Consider the following 17,982-nt stretch of genomic DNA (forward strand, 5'->3'; position numbering starts at 1 on the left):
TGTATGTAAACTTCCGACTTCAACTGTATGTGTGACTTCCATGTTGATGTCCTCTTTGCGGGGGAGAGGCATAGGTCTGATCTGAGGGGGCCTAAATGGGGTGTGGGCATGGTTGACTTGAGGGGGTGTTGATTGGCTGGGGTGGGGGTGTGTATGTGGCTGGTGGTGTTGTGGTCTGGATGTAGGTCCTCTCAGCATGGGTCCTCTATGTGTAGGTCCAGGGGGAGGGGTCCCACAGGTCTGGGAGAGTGTCTCGCTGGTCTGTTCGGGGTATCTATTGATCTGTTGCTCCTGTGTGAAGTGTTGGGACTGCGTTTGAGAGCAATGTCCTTTAGAGTCCGGGTGAAGGTGGGCACTGCTGCCTTGTATAGGTGGACCTGGTCATAGAGGCAGTTCAAGTCAAGGGTGGAGTGGTGGAGTGGTGGGCCAGGAAAATATTTGGTTTTGAGGCACAGTCATGGGAAATACTTGCGTTTACCCACTGTATGGTAGCAGGGTGGAAGTCTTTTCGTGGTAGCAGGGTGGAGATAACCACCTGTGCATTGGGGAAAGTAGAAGAAGCTTTTTCAATCACTCCCTTCAGTGCTGTGGCCACCATTTCCTGCTGTGTTCTCAGGTCATTTGTGCCTGTGTGTATTATTATGTGACTAGGTGAACCTAGTTGGTCCTCAGACAGGTCTAGGGCGCGCTGGGTGTTTGGACATCAGAGTTTAGACACACTGTGTTTGGCAAAAAGTTGTTTTCTTGTATATATTTCCCATTTGAGTCCATAAGGAGTACAATCTGTGTCTTGTGTGTGTGCTCAGTGGGTGTGGGGTTGTCAGGAGGGCTATCAGGGTGGCTGACAGGGGGGGCAACCCTGGGCTTGGGGTTCTTCGTTTGTCTGTTCTGCTGTGATGTCGACGCTATGGTCAGGGTCTGGTGTGGACTGTTCTGCTGTGGTGTTGAGACTTTTGTCGGGAGCTGAGGTGGGCTGTTCTGCTAGCTTCTCTGCGGAGGTGGCCACCTCTCTAGTGGGTTGTTCTCTGTCACATGCCATCTCCCTCACTCTCTTCTCCAGCAGTCTGATTCTCTCCTCTCGTGGTCGGTTCTTCTCCTGCTCTTGCTTTTTATATTGTTGAAGTTGTCTCATCACAGTCCAGAGTGCAGATATGTCCCTCTCCACCTCCAGCTCTCCGGGTCTGGTTAAGGGGGTGTTATTGTGCTGGACTGTTGTCAGGGTCTGTGCTGACTGGAGTGTAATCACCTGCTGTTCCAGCTCTACCTGACTTACCTCCAGCTGGGTAAATGTATCCTTCATTTCAATGAGGGGGTAGTACTCTGTGCTGGGAGATTGACTTTCCGCTTGGGGTTGCTCGTCTGCGGGGTTATATAATGAAGAGGTCTGGTCTGACCCGCTTGGGGTGGGGGTATCTTTCTCAAGGGAGAGCGTCTCCTGCTGGGCTAATTCTTTGATTAGGTGAAAGTCAGCTGAAACCGGGGTTGCTCTGAACAAATACTGTTCCAGACTTATAGAGATTTATATTAGCTGACTCAGAGTCCTTGGTGTCTAGTGTCCTGAGTTTCCACCCCTTGTTAACACCCCCCCCCCCCCCTTTTAACAGAGGGGTAGTGTGCTAATATAGCACTGTGCCATGCCAGGGGATGGTTTGTGTGGAAGATGAGGTTGCTGATGTTCCCATTTTTATAATAGTCAGCAAAAAGTGTGTCTTGATTTTCCATAAGGAGCTTCATTTTGTGATATTTTCTTGCCTTATAATTCTTTACATACACGAGGTGCTGTATTTGAATTACCTCTGAACAGCGGGAGGCAGCTTCTAAGGCCTCTCCATTTGTTTGGAGTAGACTGCGACTTTCCTGCCATTGTTGGGCTAACGGTATTTGACACCTCTCACTTGACACGTCAGTGCTAATTGAAGTTGTATCAAGCTTGGCAGCCTTAATTTAGGATTCAGTCCTTATAATGTAATGATTTTTCTTCTTGGCGTTTGGAAATAAAATACAGCTTCAGACTAAACATTACTCACTCAGTTCCAGGTTGGATGGTGTTTTCAGGTTTCTGTTGTTTTCCAGAGCATTTGCAGTATAGCGTTGGAATAATAATCTTTGGTAATTGTAAACCTTCCAGGTGATTCCGTAATTCCGTCCAAAATCAGGTTGTAAGTTTTGATTTGGAGTGAAGGTTATGTTGTTAAAGGTAGCATCCTGTATATGTTCCTGACAAAATAATCTAAGTTTATCTAACTCTAAATCTATATATTTTGAAAGATTCTCTCTCTCTCACTCTCTCTCTCATATATCTATCCTACCCTGCCTTTCTACAGTCTTCGAAAGCCAAGTTAACATACAGATCACCGACCATTTCGATTCCCACCGTACCTTCTCCGCTATGCAATCTGGTTCCCGAGTGGGTCATGGGTGCACCTCAGCCACGCTCAAGGTCCTAAACAATATCATAACCGCCATCGATAAAAGACAATATTGTGCAGCCGTCTTCATCAATCACCGCATTCTTATCGGCAGACTCAACAGCCTTGGTTTCTCAAATGACTGCCTCGCCTGGTTCACCAACTACTTCTCAGATAGAGTTCAGTGTGTCAAATTGGAGGGCCTGTTGTCCGGACCTCTGGCAGTCTCCATGGGGGTGCCACAAGGTTCAATTTTTGGTCTGACTTTTTTCACTGTATACATCAATGATGTTGCTCTTGCTGCTGGTGATTCTCTGATCCACCTCTATGCAGACAACACCATTCTGTATACTTCTGGCCCTTTTTTGGACACTGTGTTAACAAACCTCCAGACGAGCTTCAACGCCATACAACACTCCTTCTGTGGCCTCCAACTGCTCTTAAACGCTAGTAAAACTAAATGCATGCTCTTCAACCGATCGCTGCCCGCACCCACCCGCCCATCTAGCATCACTACTCTGGACGGTTCTGACTTAGAATATGTGGACAACTACAAATACCTAGGTGTCTGGTTAGACTAAACTCTCCTTCCAGACTCACATTAACCATCTCCAATCAAAAATTAAATCTAGAATAAGCTTCCTATTTCGCAACAAAGCATCCTTCACTCATGCTGCAAAACATATCCTCGTAAAACTGACTATCCTACCGATCCTCGACTTCGGCGATGTCATTTACAAAATAGCCTCCAACACTACTCAGGAAATTGGATGTAGTCTACGACAGTGCCATCCGTTTTGTCACCAAAGCCCCATATACTACCCACCACTGCGACCTGTATGCTCTCGTTGGCTGGCCCTCGCTTCATATTCATTGCCAAACCCACTGGCTCCAGGTCATCTATATGTCTTTTCTAGGTAAAGCCCCACTTTATCGCAGCTCACTGGTCACCATAGCAGCACCCACTTGTACCCACAGCACCCACAGCACCCACTGATCTTCCCCAAAGACAACTCCTCCTTTGGCCGCCTTTCCTTCCAGTTCTCTGCTGCCAATGACTGGAACGAATTGCAAAAATCACTGAAGCTGGAGTCTTATATCTCCCTCACTAACTTTAAGCACCAGCTGTCAGAGCAGCTTACCGATCATTGCACCTGTACACAGCCCATCTGTAAAGAGCCCACCCAAATACCTCATCCCCATATTGTTATTTTATTTGTTTGCTCCTTTGCACCCCAGTATCTCTACTCGCACATTCATATTCTGCACATCTATCACTCCAGTGTTTGTTTGCTAAATTGTTATTATTTTGCCACTATGGCCTATTTATTGCCTTACCTCCCTAATCTTACTACATTTGCACACACTATATAGATTTTTCTATTGCATTATTGACTGTATGTTTGTTTATCGCATGTGTAACTCTGTGTTGTTTGTGTCGCACTGCTTTGCTTTATCTTGGCCAGGTCGCGGTTATAAATTAGAACTTGTTCTCAACTAGCCTACCTGGTTAAATAAAGGTAAAATAAAAATAAACTCATGAATCAGATTATTCCATCACCGGAGGGCACACTTTTCGTCGCGTGCACTAACATTTCTTCATTCCAGCCACAAGGGGGAGGTATTGATTATGATACTGAACCGAGTTGTCTGTTTCTGGCTGCTAGTCTGCCCATCATCATCATTCTCTCATCGTCGGGGTCTGGCTGGGATAGCAGAAATTGCTGGTTGTTGTATTTGCGTCGGAACTATCAAAGCTCAATCGCTTTGGCTGAAGGATGTGGGATTAAAAGAGAATAAAAGGTCAAAATACCTCCCTGGATTTAATTTGTTCCACGATACTGTCTCTGCTTCGAAATGTCGGGGAAAATAGAGAGTAAACCAGGTAAGCACGGCTAGACTTGACTAAATAGCTAACGGCAGCTAGCTAGGGTTTCCACTAAATAACACAGCTACAAATTCAGATTCCACAGCCACAAAGTCCAAATATAGCATTTTGGTCTTAATTTAAGGTTAGGGTTATTACGGTTAGTTTGGAAATATGAGTTGAAGAAGATAAATTGTATAAATGGGCGGGGTTTAGCCATAATTAGGATTGTGTGGCTATGTTAACTAGTGACGACCTCTCGCTAGATGCTAGTCAGTCTGATTTGTCTGTCTTTTTTCTTCTAACTAGAAATACGGCCGCATCACCCACCAAACGTTCACATTCTGTCGCAGCGTTAGCTAGGTAGCTACTACCTAGTCAATATTGGTCAAACATTCAATCAGTGTTTAACTTGCTAACATTAGCTAGCTAACCAGGCAAAGTTAGATTGCTAGCATTGGCTAGGCTGCCTAGCTAACTGAGTTAACGTGATTGAAATGGGAAAACACAACTTTCATATTTTATTACAATGTTGCTATAAATATATTTGCATTTAATTTAATTTTTTATTCTGAAAAGAGCTGGTGGCGAATTTATAGAATGTCTAGCAAACTAGTTAGCTAAGATAGCTAGCTTTCGAGCTAGTTAACGTCAGCTGTCGAGCTACAGTCTGAATAGCCCGAATAGCAACTTCTTTTGACAGTATTGATAGTAACGTTAACAAGGTAGCTAGTTAATTATAGCTACATCATAATCTAGTTTGCTTGTCACTGTTACTTTTAAAATACACAGTGACCGTAGCCGTCATTCATTCTAGGTTACCTGATAAATATGGTCTAACTAGCAATGTAGTAGTAGTGTTTTCTCTATCCCTATGATTTACAGCCAGTAGCTGTCAGGGTTGGTTATTACCCTCCACCACCTGCTCTGACCTTCCTGATCAGGGACTAGCTATTCGAGGAGAATAACAAGTACTTTGTCTCATTCACAGTGTGAGAGTCTAGCCCTTCTCATGGGTTATTGAGAACTAGTGTCATAGTTCACTGAAAACCTTCCTACATCCTCTTTGGCTGGAGAGTCACTTCTAGCTACGTCAGTCAAGTGTCCCCATCTGTAGCCAGTATGTATGTGTTCTATGTATTTAGTGAGTTGACACTAGAGAGCTAGTTGAGTTTGCTAAGGAGTCAGTCAACCCATCTTTTTTGCCACCTTCAAATTAATTGGGTGTGTTTATGATGAATTGTGTTACTCATACCTGCCATACAATTCAGGAATGATCAGATTAAAGTTTATACTGTTTCAGAGAAGACTTCAGGCCTATCGATTTGCTCTCTGTTGGGTTGTTGCGTGTTTAGAAATGTACATATATCTGGAATTCTAAATGGCAGGGCCAGCACTAATCTCAGGAGGTGTTGTTCACTACTGGTTCATGGTGAACTAGAAGTGGTAGGATCAGGATGTCCTTGTTGAGTGTGTGCTGTGATTCTGATCAGTGGCAGCTGGTTGGTGTTGGTTGAATGACTGTGGACAAGCTAACGCTTTAATAACAGTGCTGACTCATCGGATGTGTAATTACAGTGGTGTTCAAATGAGCTGATTAGATATAATCAACTCTAGTCTTAAGCGGCCATTGGCAACACATTCCTTTTAGATTGCTGAAAACAATTGTGTTGGCTATCTAGGAGTGCACATTAAGAGCTTCCCAGCAGTGGTTGTCAGAGGAAGGCCTTCTTGCTGCCATACAAAGTAGATCCTGTCCCTTTGGGCTCGAACCAGGTACCTTCTGCACATCAACAATATGCACTCACAAAGCAGCGTTACCTATCACTCCAAAAAAGCCTTGGTCTTTGCGGCGCAAGGGAAACAACTAGCTTACTTCAAGTCTCAGGGGGAGTTTCATCACTTGCACAAGGGATGCTACTAGCATACCGCCCAACAAGCTAGCGATTCCAAATGGGCTAGGCAACACAGATGGGTGGGGGGAATTGCGGTACTGTGTTTTATTTTAAATTATGTCATTTTTATGTTTTGCAGGCTAAATGTTACCAGAGCCGGCAGATCAGTTTGGAACAGTCTGAGGCCCTATTGTATATGTGTTCTCTCTTGTAGCTATGATTCTTGATACTTTCCCACTGAGAGATAACTATAGAGGCTATGTCTTTATTGTGGCAATTTTTTAAACAATTTACCTTAATCTTCAGTAATCCTCCCACTGGTTCTCTGCAGTTCCTCTTGGTCTAGGGCCGTATCCACAAAGCGTCTCAGAGTAGGAGTGCTGATCTAGGATCTGTCCATACAATCATATTAATTATGAATAAAAACCCCAAAACTGATCCTAGATCAGAACTCCTACTCAGAGACGCTTTGTGGAAACGGGCCCTGATAAGTTCTGATGCATCATTATGCGTGACCTACATTTGTGGTTCTTTTGGGGGGCTACTAACAGTCATGACTCAGTCATACTAGCCAGCAGATCCGACCCGCTTGTTTACAACTGCACTAGGGTAGGTAGAAGCCACAGCATCCATTTTGGAAAGGCAGTGTCAGCCAATCAGCTCTTTTGTTGTTCAACGAGACATTCTAGAAGAAAAATAAACGCACACCTATTAGGCGAGGTGCTGGCTAGCGGAGTTGAAAACTTGAAAATAAAGGAGAGCCGCACACTCTAGCTCAGATGCAAAAATGTAATTACCAACGTTTCGACAGCCAAGCTGTCTTCATCAGGGTATGATCAAACACTGCAGTATGACTCGTTTATATAGTGTCAAAAGACACACAGGTGTCTGTAATCATGGCCAAGTGTGGCCTAATATCATTGGTTAATTATCAAATATTAAAATGGCATACAAAGAACAGCATACAAAAAAACAAATGGATAGCATACGATCATAGATTCATTTTAGACTGCACAAGCAGACAAACAATTACAATGGCAAAGTCACAATAATCACAAAAATGGCTTCAGATCAAAGTCTACGTTGAGACCGAAGGGAGCAAGGGTCTTTAAATTAAAGATCCAGGCAGCCTCTCGTTTTAACAAATTATCAAGGTCACCCCCTCTCCTAAGGAGGGTGACATGTTCAATGCCAATATAACGCAGAGACGAAATCGATTGGTTTGCTTCCAAAATGTGGGCCGCAACTGGGTAAGTCAAGATTTTGCACCTTATGGTGCTACGATGCTCTGAGATACGTACTTTTAATTCGCGCTTTGTTTTACCCACATAATTTTTACCACAAGGACAAGTTATAAGATAAATAACTGCCTTAGTGGAGCATGTGATAACACCTTTGATTGGGATCTGTTTCCCTGTTTGTGGGTGTTTGAAGGATCTACATTTATAAGTGCCATTGCATTGAGCACAGCCATTACATTTGTAATTTCCATCCAGTAGGGGCGCAAATAGAGGTTGTTCAGGAATATCTTGGGGTGGTAAATCAGAGTTTACCAATTGGTCTCAGATTTCTGCCCCGCGAGAATATGACCAAGGGACGGTCAGAAAACCCATTACCGAGACTATCATCGGATTTTAGAATGTGCCAATGTTTGTGAACAATTCCCTTAATTTGTTCAGAGCACTTAGAATAGCGGGTAGTTAGAACGCAAGAATGCGTCTTTTTGCGAGACTGACCTTGAAAAAGGTCATGTCTCTTTTTGTTTTGAATTTTCTCAATGGCAATATTAATCGGATCATTTTTATACCACCTCTCCTTGAATTTACTTTGCGTCTCAGCCATATTTCTGTCGAAATCTGAATGTTTTTTGCAAATTACACTATATAAACGAGTCATACTGCAGTGTTTGATCATACCCTGATGAAGACAGCTTGGCTGTTGAAACGTTGGACATTACATTTTTGCATCTGAGCTCCTAGAGTGTGCGGCTCTCCTTTATTTTCAAGTTTAACGAGACATGCCATTCCATAATGGCTGCTGTTGCTACTGCTAGCAAAAAACAAAAAAAATGCTTTATTGTCACACACAGGATGGGTGCAGTGAAATGTGTTGCTTTACAAGGTCAGCCATAGTAGTACGGCACCCCTGGAGCAAATTAGGGTTAAGTGCCTTTCTCAATGATGCATCAACAGATATTTCAACATGTCGGCTCGAGTATTCGAACCAGCGACCTTTCGGTTACTGGCCCAACGCTCTTACTGCTGGCCCTACATCATGTCCTCCTCTCCCTCCCAGAACGGTACAGATGTAGGGTCTAGCATGAGGATGAATATGGACGTTTTCTTAACGAGCAGTCATTCAATCTTCATGTTGTAGGAAACGGAGGGCAGAGCATGCCGCCATCCACATCAACCTGGCTGTAGTGGAGCGGGTCGAGAGCTTCAAGTTCCTCAGTGTCCACATCACTAAGGAATTAGCACGGTCCACACACAGGAGGCTAAAAAGATTTTGCATGGGCCCTCAGATCCTCAAAATGTTGTACAGCTGCACCATTGATAGCATCTTGACTGGCTGCATCACCCCTTGGTATGGAAACTGCTTGGCATCTGACAGAGGCACTACAAAGGGAAGTGCGTACAGCCCTGGGGCCGAGCTCCCTGCCATCTTGGACATCTATAACAGGCGGTGTCAGAGGAAGGCCCTTAAAATTGTCAACGACTGCTAAATAGTTAACCAAATAGCTACCCGGACTATCTGCTATTTACACAAACTCTTTTGATTCATCACATACGCTGCTGCTACTGCTTATTATCTATCTGGTTGCCTTGTCACTTCTGCCCTACCCATATGTACATATTTACGTTAATTACCTTGTACCCCTGCACATCTACTCAGTACTGGTACCCTGTGTATATAAACCAAGTTACCGTTACTTGTTGTGTATTTATTCCTTGTGAAATTATCTTTCTATTATTTTTTGATTTTTCTCTCTGCATTGTTGGGAAGAGTCCGTAAGTAAGCATTTCGCTGTTAGTCTACACAATTTGATTTGATAGATAGATTTGTGTAACAGTTGGGATAATGGGACAATTCTAAGTGCAACGCATTTCTCATCCCTGAATTGATGTAAGTTTTTTTCCGAGCCATATCTCGCGCCAGCTCCACAGTCTTAATATACACAGGAATGCTGTCCGACCCTAGTGCAGCTGTAAGCAAGGGGGACGGATCTGCTGGCTACAGTCATGCCTGTTCTGTTCTCGCCTTTCTTTACAACCATGGTGGAGCAATTTCCACCCTTGCACAGAGACCGAGCAAACAGGGGAGTGGTTACTGCACCCTCTTGCTCATGTAAATGTTATTTTCAAGTTAGCTAGACTGGCTGTTGCAGATGGATATATAGCATTCAGGCCATGTTGTTAAAAGTAGCTAGGAACAGTTATTCTCTACACTCAAAATAGTAATTGAAGAACTAAGCTAAGTTCCAGTAGCATTGTGTTCTAGTTAAATGAGTTTTGAAATAGAGGAAGTAATGAGTAGGACCCGGAAGTTCTAAAACAGGCTATGTAGGCTAATGTCTAAATGTATCTATTACAGGAAGTGAAATGGTTCAGCCCTCACAATGTTGGAAACTGATGCCGTGGCCATATAGGCTAGGTTATCTTTTGGTTTAATAGTCAGGCTGCTTGAAGACCTGAGAGCAAAGTGACCCTTTATAACTTGTGGAGCAGCGGGACATGTCAAAGAAGTGCATTCAACAACATCAGAGAGCAGTCAGAACCCATACATACAAAGGCTCCTTTTGGCATTTCAATGTCATGGTGTTGGTGTAAAGTAGGAGCAAAAAGGTGTGTTATACAGAGGAAACCGAAACATTGATCCTGAATTTGGACATCTGCCTGTTCTGTTTAAGTTAACGCTGACATGAAGGCACAATGTTTTGCTACCTCTTTATTGTTGTGATTTCTGATGATTGTTCCCTAATTCTTTTTCTATTTTATCTTGACCCCATTTGTTGTTGAATGTCCATAGATGGATCAATTCTGTCGCTCATGATCAATGAATTAATTCTCTTAGTAACTCAAGCACTGCTCAATTGTGTGCCCTGTTTGCTATTGGGCTATTGCATTGGAGTGTTTCTTACAACTCATTATAATGGCCTCTGTGTATTAGCCTACTTGATGACTGGGTGTGCCGTAGATGTTGCTGGCAGTAGGTGTGAGCAGCAAACGTAGGCCTTTTTGTATTGCTTCAACCTGTCTACACCGCTTAAATCAATAAGCAACTCAATGTTTAGGTTAGGTAAAATATGGGGTGCTTATATTTGACCTGTTTCACACATGTGTAACCTGTACAAGTGTGTGGTGTGAAATGCAAAAAACTAATTTCCATATCCCACTCCCCCTGAGACACCCTCAGAGAGTGGGGTCACGGCATGGGACCAGCCATTATTGACGGCAACCAGGGAGCAATTAGAGTTAAGTGCTCAAGGGCAGCCGGCCGGCCAGATAGCTGCATCCTTCCAGACAGATATGTAGGTCCGGCCGGCCAGCCAGTTAGATCAGCCATTCTTGACCCTAGAGCAATTAGGGTTAAATAGTGTTAAGTGCTTATTAAGGGCAGATCGATAGATTTTTCCTCTAGTCGGCTCTGGGATTCGAACTACCAACCTTTTTGTTACTGGCCCAACACTCTAACTGTTAGGCTACTTGCCGGGGTAAGCTGTTTATTGAAAGTCTTGACTGAAATAATAGTGTACAGTTATTGTAGTGGGACTGGGAGTACATACAGTCTTTTCACACCCACATTTGTGTCCGCGGATCCTGATGATCACTCTTATCGCTGAATGCAGAAATGATATGACAGCAATAGATTTTATTGATTTCTTCTGGAGATCTAGTGGGCATTAGCGAGGTTCACAGCGTTGTTGTCCTTTCCACATGATGCCTGTCTACCATTGGACACGTTTCCGAACTCCGGTGAATGTAAGGCCCCTGCTGCTCAGGCAAAACTTGAGTTGAGCAGACAAGCTGTTGCCACGGGCGTCTCCAGGGGCAGAATTGAGTTGAGCAGACAAGCTGTTGCCACAGGCGTCTCCAGGGGCAGAATTGTGTTGAGCAGACAAGCTGTTGCCACAGTTGTCTCCAGGGGCAGAATTGTGTTGAGCAGACAAGCTGTTGCCACAGGCGTCTCCAGGGGCAGAATTGAGTTGAGCAGACAAGCTGTTGCCACAGGCGTCTCCAGGGGCAGAATTGAGTTGAGCAGACAAGCTGTTGCCACAGGCGTCTCCAGGGGCAGAATTGAGTTGAGCTGACAAGCTGTTGCCACAGTTGTCTCCACGGGCAGAATTGAGTTGAGCAGACAAGCTGTTGCCACAGTTGTCTCCACGGGCAGAATTGAGTTGAGCAGACAAGCTGTTGCCACAGGCGTCTCCAGGGGCAGAATTGAGTTGAGCAGACAAGCTGTTGCCACGGACGTCTCCAGGGGCAGAATTGAGTTGAGCAGACAAGCTGTTGCCACGGACGTCTCCAGGGGCAGACTTGAGTTGAGCAGACAAGCTGTTGCCACGGACGTCTCCAGGGGCAGAATTGAGTTGAGCAGACAAGCTGTTGCCACGGACGTCTCCGGGGGCAGACGTGTGGTGTGCAGACAAGCTGTTGCCACGGACGTCTCCAGGGGCAGAATTGAGTTGAGCAGACAAGCTGTTGCCACGGACGTCTCCAGGGGCAGACGTGTGGTGTGCAGACAAGCTGTTGCCACGGACGTCTCCGGGGGCAGACGTGTGGTGTGCAGACAAGCTGTTGCCACGGACGTCTCCAGGGGCAGACGTGTGGTGTGCAGACAAGCTGTTGCCACGGACGTCTCCAGGGGCAGACGTGTGGTGTGCAGACAAGCTGTTGCCACGGACGTCTCCAGGGGCAGACGTGTGGTGTGCAGACAAGCTGTTGCCACGGACGTCTCCAGGGGCAGACGTGTGGTGTGCAGACAAGCTGTTGCCACGGACGTCTCCAGGGGCAGACGTGTGGTGTGCAGACAAGCTGTTGCCACGGACGTCTCCAGGGGCAGACGTGTGGTGTGCAGCACTCCACACCGTCTGCCCTCAGGTCTGCACCGATGTGGAACTAACGGAGCTTTTGTGGAAACCACTGCACATTAGGAGGCTCAAGTGTAGCACTGCACAGGGAAAGGGAATCATAACATGCATAGATCTAGTTTTTATATTGCTACGGACATGTCTATGAAATTAGCAGGAGACAACAACACACCCAGTGACAATCATAGTTTTTCTCCATAGATTTGAAAACTGCCTCTTAAAGGAGGAGTCCACTTAATTTGAACAGAATCTGTATTTTGGATGTAAATGGCATGTTATAGAAGTACCCAGACCCTTTTTTGCACTCTCACTTGTTTTTGAGAAACTTATCCCACTACCTATACTTCCTCATGCTCGTTCAGCAGTTGTGCACACAGGTTGCACAGAGAAGTATCACTCGAGTTGCACAAAATAGAATATAACTTTGCAGATAAAGTTCATAATGACACAATTTCATGTGTCCAACATCAAAAGGCCTGCATCACTGTACTGAGAGTGTTGTCGTTTCTAAAATAACTAATTTGGGGCGTTTGTTCATGTTTTATCTGTGCCCTGGCAACTGCTGAACGAGCATGAGGAAGTATATCGCTGGTGGGGTAAGTTTCAAGTGAGATCGCATAATAAGTGTCTGGGCACTTCTAGAAAATATCCACACCTCTGGTATGCTCCCATAGTGATTCAGTGATCTAACTCGATTCAAAACATATTTTTTTGCGTCTGATAAGAGGGAGCATACCAGAGTTCCAGACATTCCTTATTGTTTTATACTTTCTTCTGTCTTGCAACTGAGAAATTGGATGTGCATATTCTTCTCTTTTCTACACTTCTATTACATGCCATTTACAATGGCAAGAAAAAGTAGGTGAACCCTTTGGAATTACCTGGGGTTCTGCATAAATTGGTCATAACATTTGATCTGATCTTCATCTAAGTCACAACAATCGACAAACACAGTTAAACTAATAACACACAAACAATTATACGTTTTCATGTCTTTATTGAACACACCATGTAGGGTGGAAAAAGTATGTGAATCCTTGCATTTAATAACTGGTTGACCCTCCTTTGGCAGCAATAAACTCATACAAACACTTTCTGTAGTTGCGGATCAGACCTGCACAACGGTCAGGAGGAATTTGGGACCGTTCATCTTTACAAAACTGTTTCAGTTCAACAATATTCTTAAGATGTCTGCTGTGAACCGTTCTCGAGGTCATGCCACAGCATTTTAAATCGGGTTGTGGTCAAGGCTCTGACTGGGCCACTCCAGAAGACGTATTTTCTTCTGTTGAAGCCATTCTGTTGTTGATTTACTTCTGTGTTTTGGGTTGTTGTCCTGTTGCATCACCCAACTTCTGTTGAGCTTTAATTGGCGGACAGATAGACTTACATTCTCCTGCAAAATGTCTTGATAAACTTGGGAATTCATTTTTCCGTTGATGATAGCAAGCTGTCCAGGCCCTGAGGCAGCCCCAAACCATGATGCTCCCTCCACCATACTTTACAGTTGGGATGAGGTTTTGATGTTGGTGTGCTGTGCCTTTTTTTCTCCACACATATTGTTGTGTGTTCCTTCCAAACTACTCAATTTTAGTTTAATCTGTCCACAGAATATTCTGCCAGAAGCGCTGTGGAACATCCAGGTGCACTTTTGCAAACTTCAGACGTACAGCAATGTTTTTTTGGACAGCAGTGGCTTCTTCCATGGTGTCCTCCCATGAACATCATTCATGTTTAGTGTTTAACGTATCGTAGACTCGTCAACAGAGATGTTAGCATGTTACAGAGATTTCTGTAAGTCTTTAGCTGACACTCTAGGATTCTTCTTAACCTCATTGAGCATTCTGCACTGTGCTCTTGCAGTCGTCTTTGCAGGACGGCCACTCCTAGGGAGAGTACCAACAGTGCTGAACTTTCCCCATTGATAGACAATTTGTCTTACCGTGGACTGATGAACATCAAGGCTTTTAGAGATACTTTTGTAACCCTTTCCAGCTTAATGCAAGTCAACAATTCCTAGTCTATTTAATCTATTATCTGAGATCTATTTCATTCGAGGCATGGTTCACATCAGGCAATGCTTCTTGTGAATAGCAAACTGAAAATTTGTGAGTTTCTTTTATAGGGCACAAGGCAGCTCTAACCAACATCTCCAATGTCTTCTCATTGATTGGACTCCAGGTTAGCTGACTCCTGACTCCAATTAGCTTTTGGAGAAGTCATTAGCCTAGGGCACAGGTGTCAAACTCATTCCACGGAGGGCCGAGTGTCTGCGGGTTTTCGCTCCTCCCTTGTACTTGATTGATGAATTAACATCACTAATTAGTTAGGAACTCCCCACACCTGGTTGTCTAGGGCTTTATTGAAAGGAAAAACCAAAAACCTGCAGACACTAGGCCCTCCGTGGAATGAGTTTGACACCCCTGGCCTAGGGGATCGCATGCTTTTTACAACCTACACCGTGATTGTTTAAATTATGTATTCAATATAGACAAGAAAAATACAATAATTCGTATGTTATTAGTTTAACACACTGTCTATCTGTCTATTGTTGTGACTAAGATGAAGATCAGATCAAATTTCTGACTAATTTATGCAGAAATCCAGGTTATTCCAAAGGGTTCACATACCTTTTCTTGCCACTGTACATCCAAAATACAGATTTGGTTCAAATTAAGTGAACTTCACCTTTACCATTGCCTGATCATCCATTCCGTAGCTATTTCAGAAAGATGTTTACCATGATCTGCCCATGGGAAGACAGAGATTTACTGGGATCTGATAATCAACCTTTTCCTGTAAAAAAATCTCACGTCATAGTTTCCAAACTGGTCAAAGCAACCTGCCTGTTTTAGCGGAAGGGTGGCACATCCCCAGAGACTGATGGGCACTGCCAGGAATTCACAGCAAACACTGGATGAGATGAGCAGTGAATGGACATCCAGACTGCATTCATCCTCATTGACTCTATAGGCAGAAGCATTTCACCCCCAGTTGTGAAGCCTGCCGATTCTCTCTCTAAAGCCATTGACAGCTCCCATGCTTCTGTACACAACGGAAGAGCAGCACAATCATTGGTGTTTATTTATGTACTCAATATCCAGTTTCAACCCCCCCTTTTCACCCATTTAGTATGGGTATGCCAGCAGCATCAAACTTTTGTTTTCAGTTTCTCTGCAAATCTTCACTACCTCGCAGAGAAGGGGAAATGGGCTGTATCCTGTATAGGCTACCTGAGGTGTTTTGAATGCTGTGCTGTGCACAACTAGTGCCTTCCGAATAGGCTTCACTGATGCATAATGTAGCTTGGCGCATTAAGCCCCTTTGTTCAATTTGAGTTTGTAGTCAAATAATATTTCACTTTTGTTTAAATAGTCTGATTTTCAAGGGAAGCTCACTTAAATTACAAACTTAAGCTACATACTCTGAACAAAAATAGAGTATAAATACAACATGCAACAATTTCAAAGATTTTATTGAGTTACAGTTAATATAGGTCCTAAATTCATTACGCCCTAATCTACGCATTTCCCATGACTGGGAATATGAATATGCATCTGTTGGTCATAGATACCTTAAAAAAAAGGTAGGAGCGTGGATCAGAAAACCAGTCAGTATCTGGTATGACCACCATTTGCCTCATACAGCGTGACACATCTCCTTCACATAGAGTTGATCGGGCAATTGATTGTGGCCTGTGGAATGTCCCACTCCTCTTCAATGGCTGTGCGAAGTTGCTGGATATTGGCATCCCAAAAATGCTCAATGGGTGACGTCTGGTGAGTAGGCAGGCCAAGGAAGAACTGGGACCCGCTGATCCTCAACTCTGGGGCCCCACAAGGGTGCGTTCTCAGCCCTCTCCTGTACTCCCTGTTCACCCATGACTGTGTGGCCATGCACGCCTCCAACTCAATCATCAAGTTTGCAGACGACACTACAGTGGTAGGCTTGATTACCAACAACGACGATACGGTCTACAGGGAGGAGGTGAGGGCCCTCGGAGTGTGGTGTCAGGAAAATAACCTCACACTCAATGTCAACAAAACAAAGGAGATGATCGTGGACTTCAGGAAACAGCAGAGGGAGCACCCCCCTATCCACATCGACGGGACAGTAGTGGAGAAGGTGGAAAGTTTTAAGTTCCTCGGCGTACACATCACGGACAAACTGAAATGGTCCAACCACACAGACAGCGTGGGTAAGAAGGAGCAGCAGCGCCTCTTCAACCTCAGGAGGCTGAAGAAATTCGGCTTGTCACCAAAAGCACTCACAAACTTCTACAGATGCACAATCGAGAGCATCCTGTCGGGCTGTATCACCGCCTGGTACGGCAACTGCTCTGCCCACAACCGTAAGGCTCTCCAGAGGGTAGTGAGGTCTGCACAACGCATCACCAGGGGCAAGCTACCTGCCCTCCAGGACACCTACACCACCCGATGTCACAGGAAGGCCAAAAAGATCATCAAGCACAACAACCACCTGAGCCACTGCCTGTTCACCCCGCTATCATCCAGAAGGCGAGGTCAGTACAGGTGCATCAAAGCGGGGACCGAGAGACTGAAAAACAACTTCTATCTCAAGGCCATCAGACTGTTAAACAGCCATCACTAACATTGAGTGACTGCTGCCAACATACTGACTCATCTCTACCCACTTTAATAATGAAAAATTGATGTAATAAATGTATCACTAGCCACTTTAAACAATGCAACTTTATATAATGTTTACATACCCTACATTACTCATCTCATATGTATATACTGTCCTCTATACCATCTACTGCATCTTGCCTATGCCGTTCGACCATCCCTCATTCATATATTTTTATGTACATATTCTTATTCATTCCTTTACACTTGTGTGTATAAGGTAGTTGTTGTGAAATTGTTAGGTTAGATTACTTGTTAGATATTACTATGGTCGGAACTAGAAGCACAAGCATTTCGCTACCCTCGCATTAACATCTGCTAACCATGTGTATGTGACAAATAAAATTGGATTTGATTTGGATGTGGAGGTCCCGGGCTGGCACGGTTACACGTGGTCTGCGGTTTTGAGGCCGGTTGGATGCACTGCCAAATTCTCTAAAATGACACTGGAGGCAGCTTATGGTAGAAACATTAACATTAAATTCTCTGGCAACAGTTTAGGGGGACATTCCTGCAGTCAGCATGCCAATTGCACACTCCCTCAGCACTTGAGACATCTGTGGAATTGTGGTGTGTGACAAAACTGCACATTTTAAAGTGTCCTTTTATTTCCTCAGCACAAGGTGGACCTGTGTAATGGTCATGCTGTTTAATCAACTTCTTAATATGCTACACCTGTCAGGTTGTTGGATTATCTTGGTAAAGCAGAAATGCTCACAAACAAGGATGTTAACAAATTTGTGGACAAAATCTGAGAGAAATAAGATTTCTGTGCATATGGAAATTTTCGGAGATCTTTTATTTCAGGTCATGAAACATGGGACCAACACTTTACAGGTTGCGTTTATTTTTGATCAGTGTATTTATTTCCTTACCTTGTTATCAGTCTATGGAAAGGAGAGACTATAGTCAGCATTTTTGGGTTTGTTTACGTAGCCACTGCCACAATCCGCTAACTGTAGTTAGCAACTTCCTTCAAACTGCACACAGAGACATAAAAATGGTATCCACGAGTTAATCTGGGGAAGTAGATAAATGGCTTCATTGCCATAATCCTGAAGTATCCCTTTAA

General features: G+C 44.2%; 1 protein-coding gene across 5 annotated transcripts in view; it reads left to right on the plus strand.

Annotated features, from left to right (window-relative positions):
- The first annotated feature begins 4,070 nt into the window (after positions 1-4,070).
- Positions 4,071-17,982, plus strand: part of rapgef1a (Rap guanine nucleotide exchange factor (GEF) 1a) — a 46,743-nt gene continuing 32,831 nt past the window's right edge. For all 5 annotated transcript variants that reach the window (XM_055918910.1, XM_055918911.1, XM_055918913.1 and 2 more), the window contains exon 1: positions 4,071-4,293. In XM_055918910.1, coding sequence (XP_055774885.1) covers positions 4,266-4,293 — 28 coding nt within the window. In that variant the 5' untranslated portion in view covers positions 4,071-4,265. The remainder of the gene's footprint in view (positions 4,294-17,982) is intronic.

The sequence above is a fragment of the Salvelinus fontinalis genome, chromosome 4, assembly GCF_029448725.1.
Source record: "Salvelinus fontinalis isolate EN_2023a chromosome 4, ASM2944872v1, whole genome shotgun sequence".
Taxonomy (NCBI): domain Eukaryota; kingdom Metazoa; phylum Chordata; class Actinopteri; order Salmoniformes; family Salmonidae; genus Salvelinus; species Salvelinus fontinalis.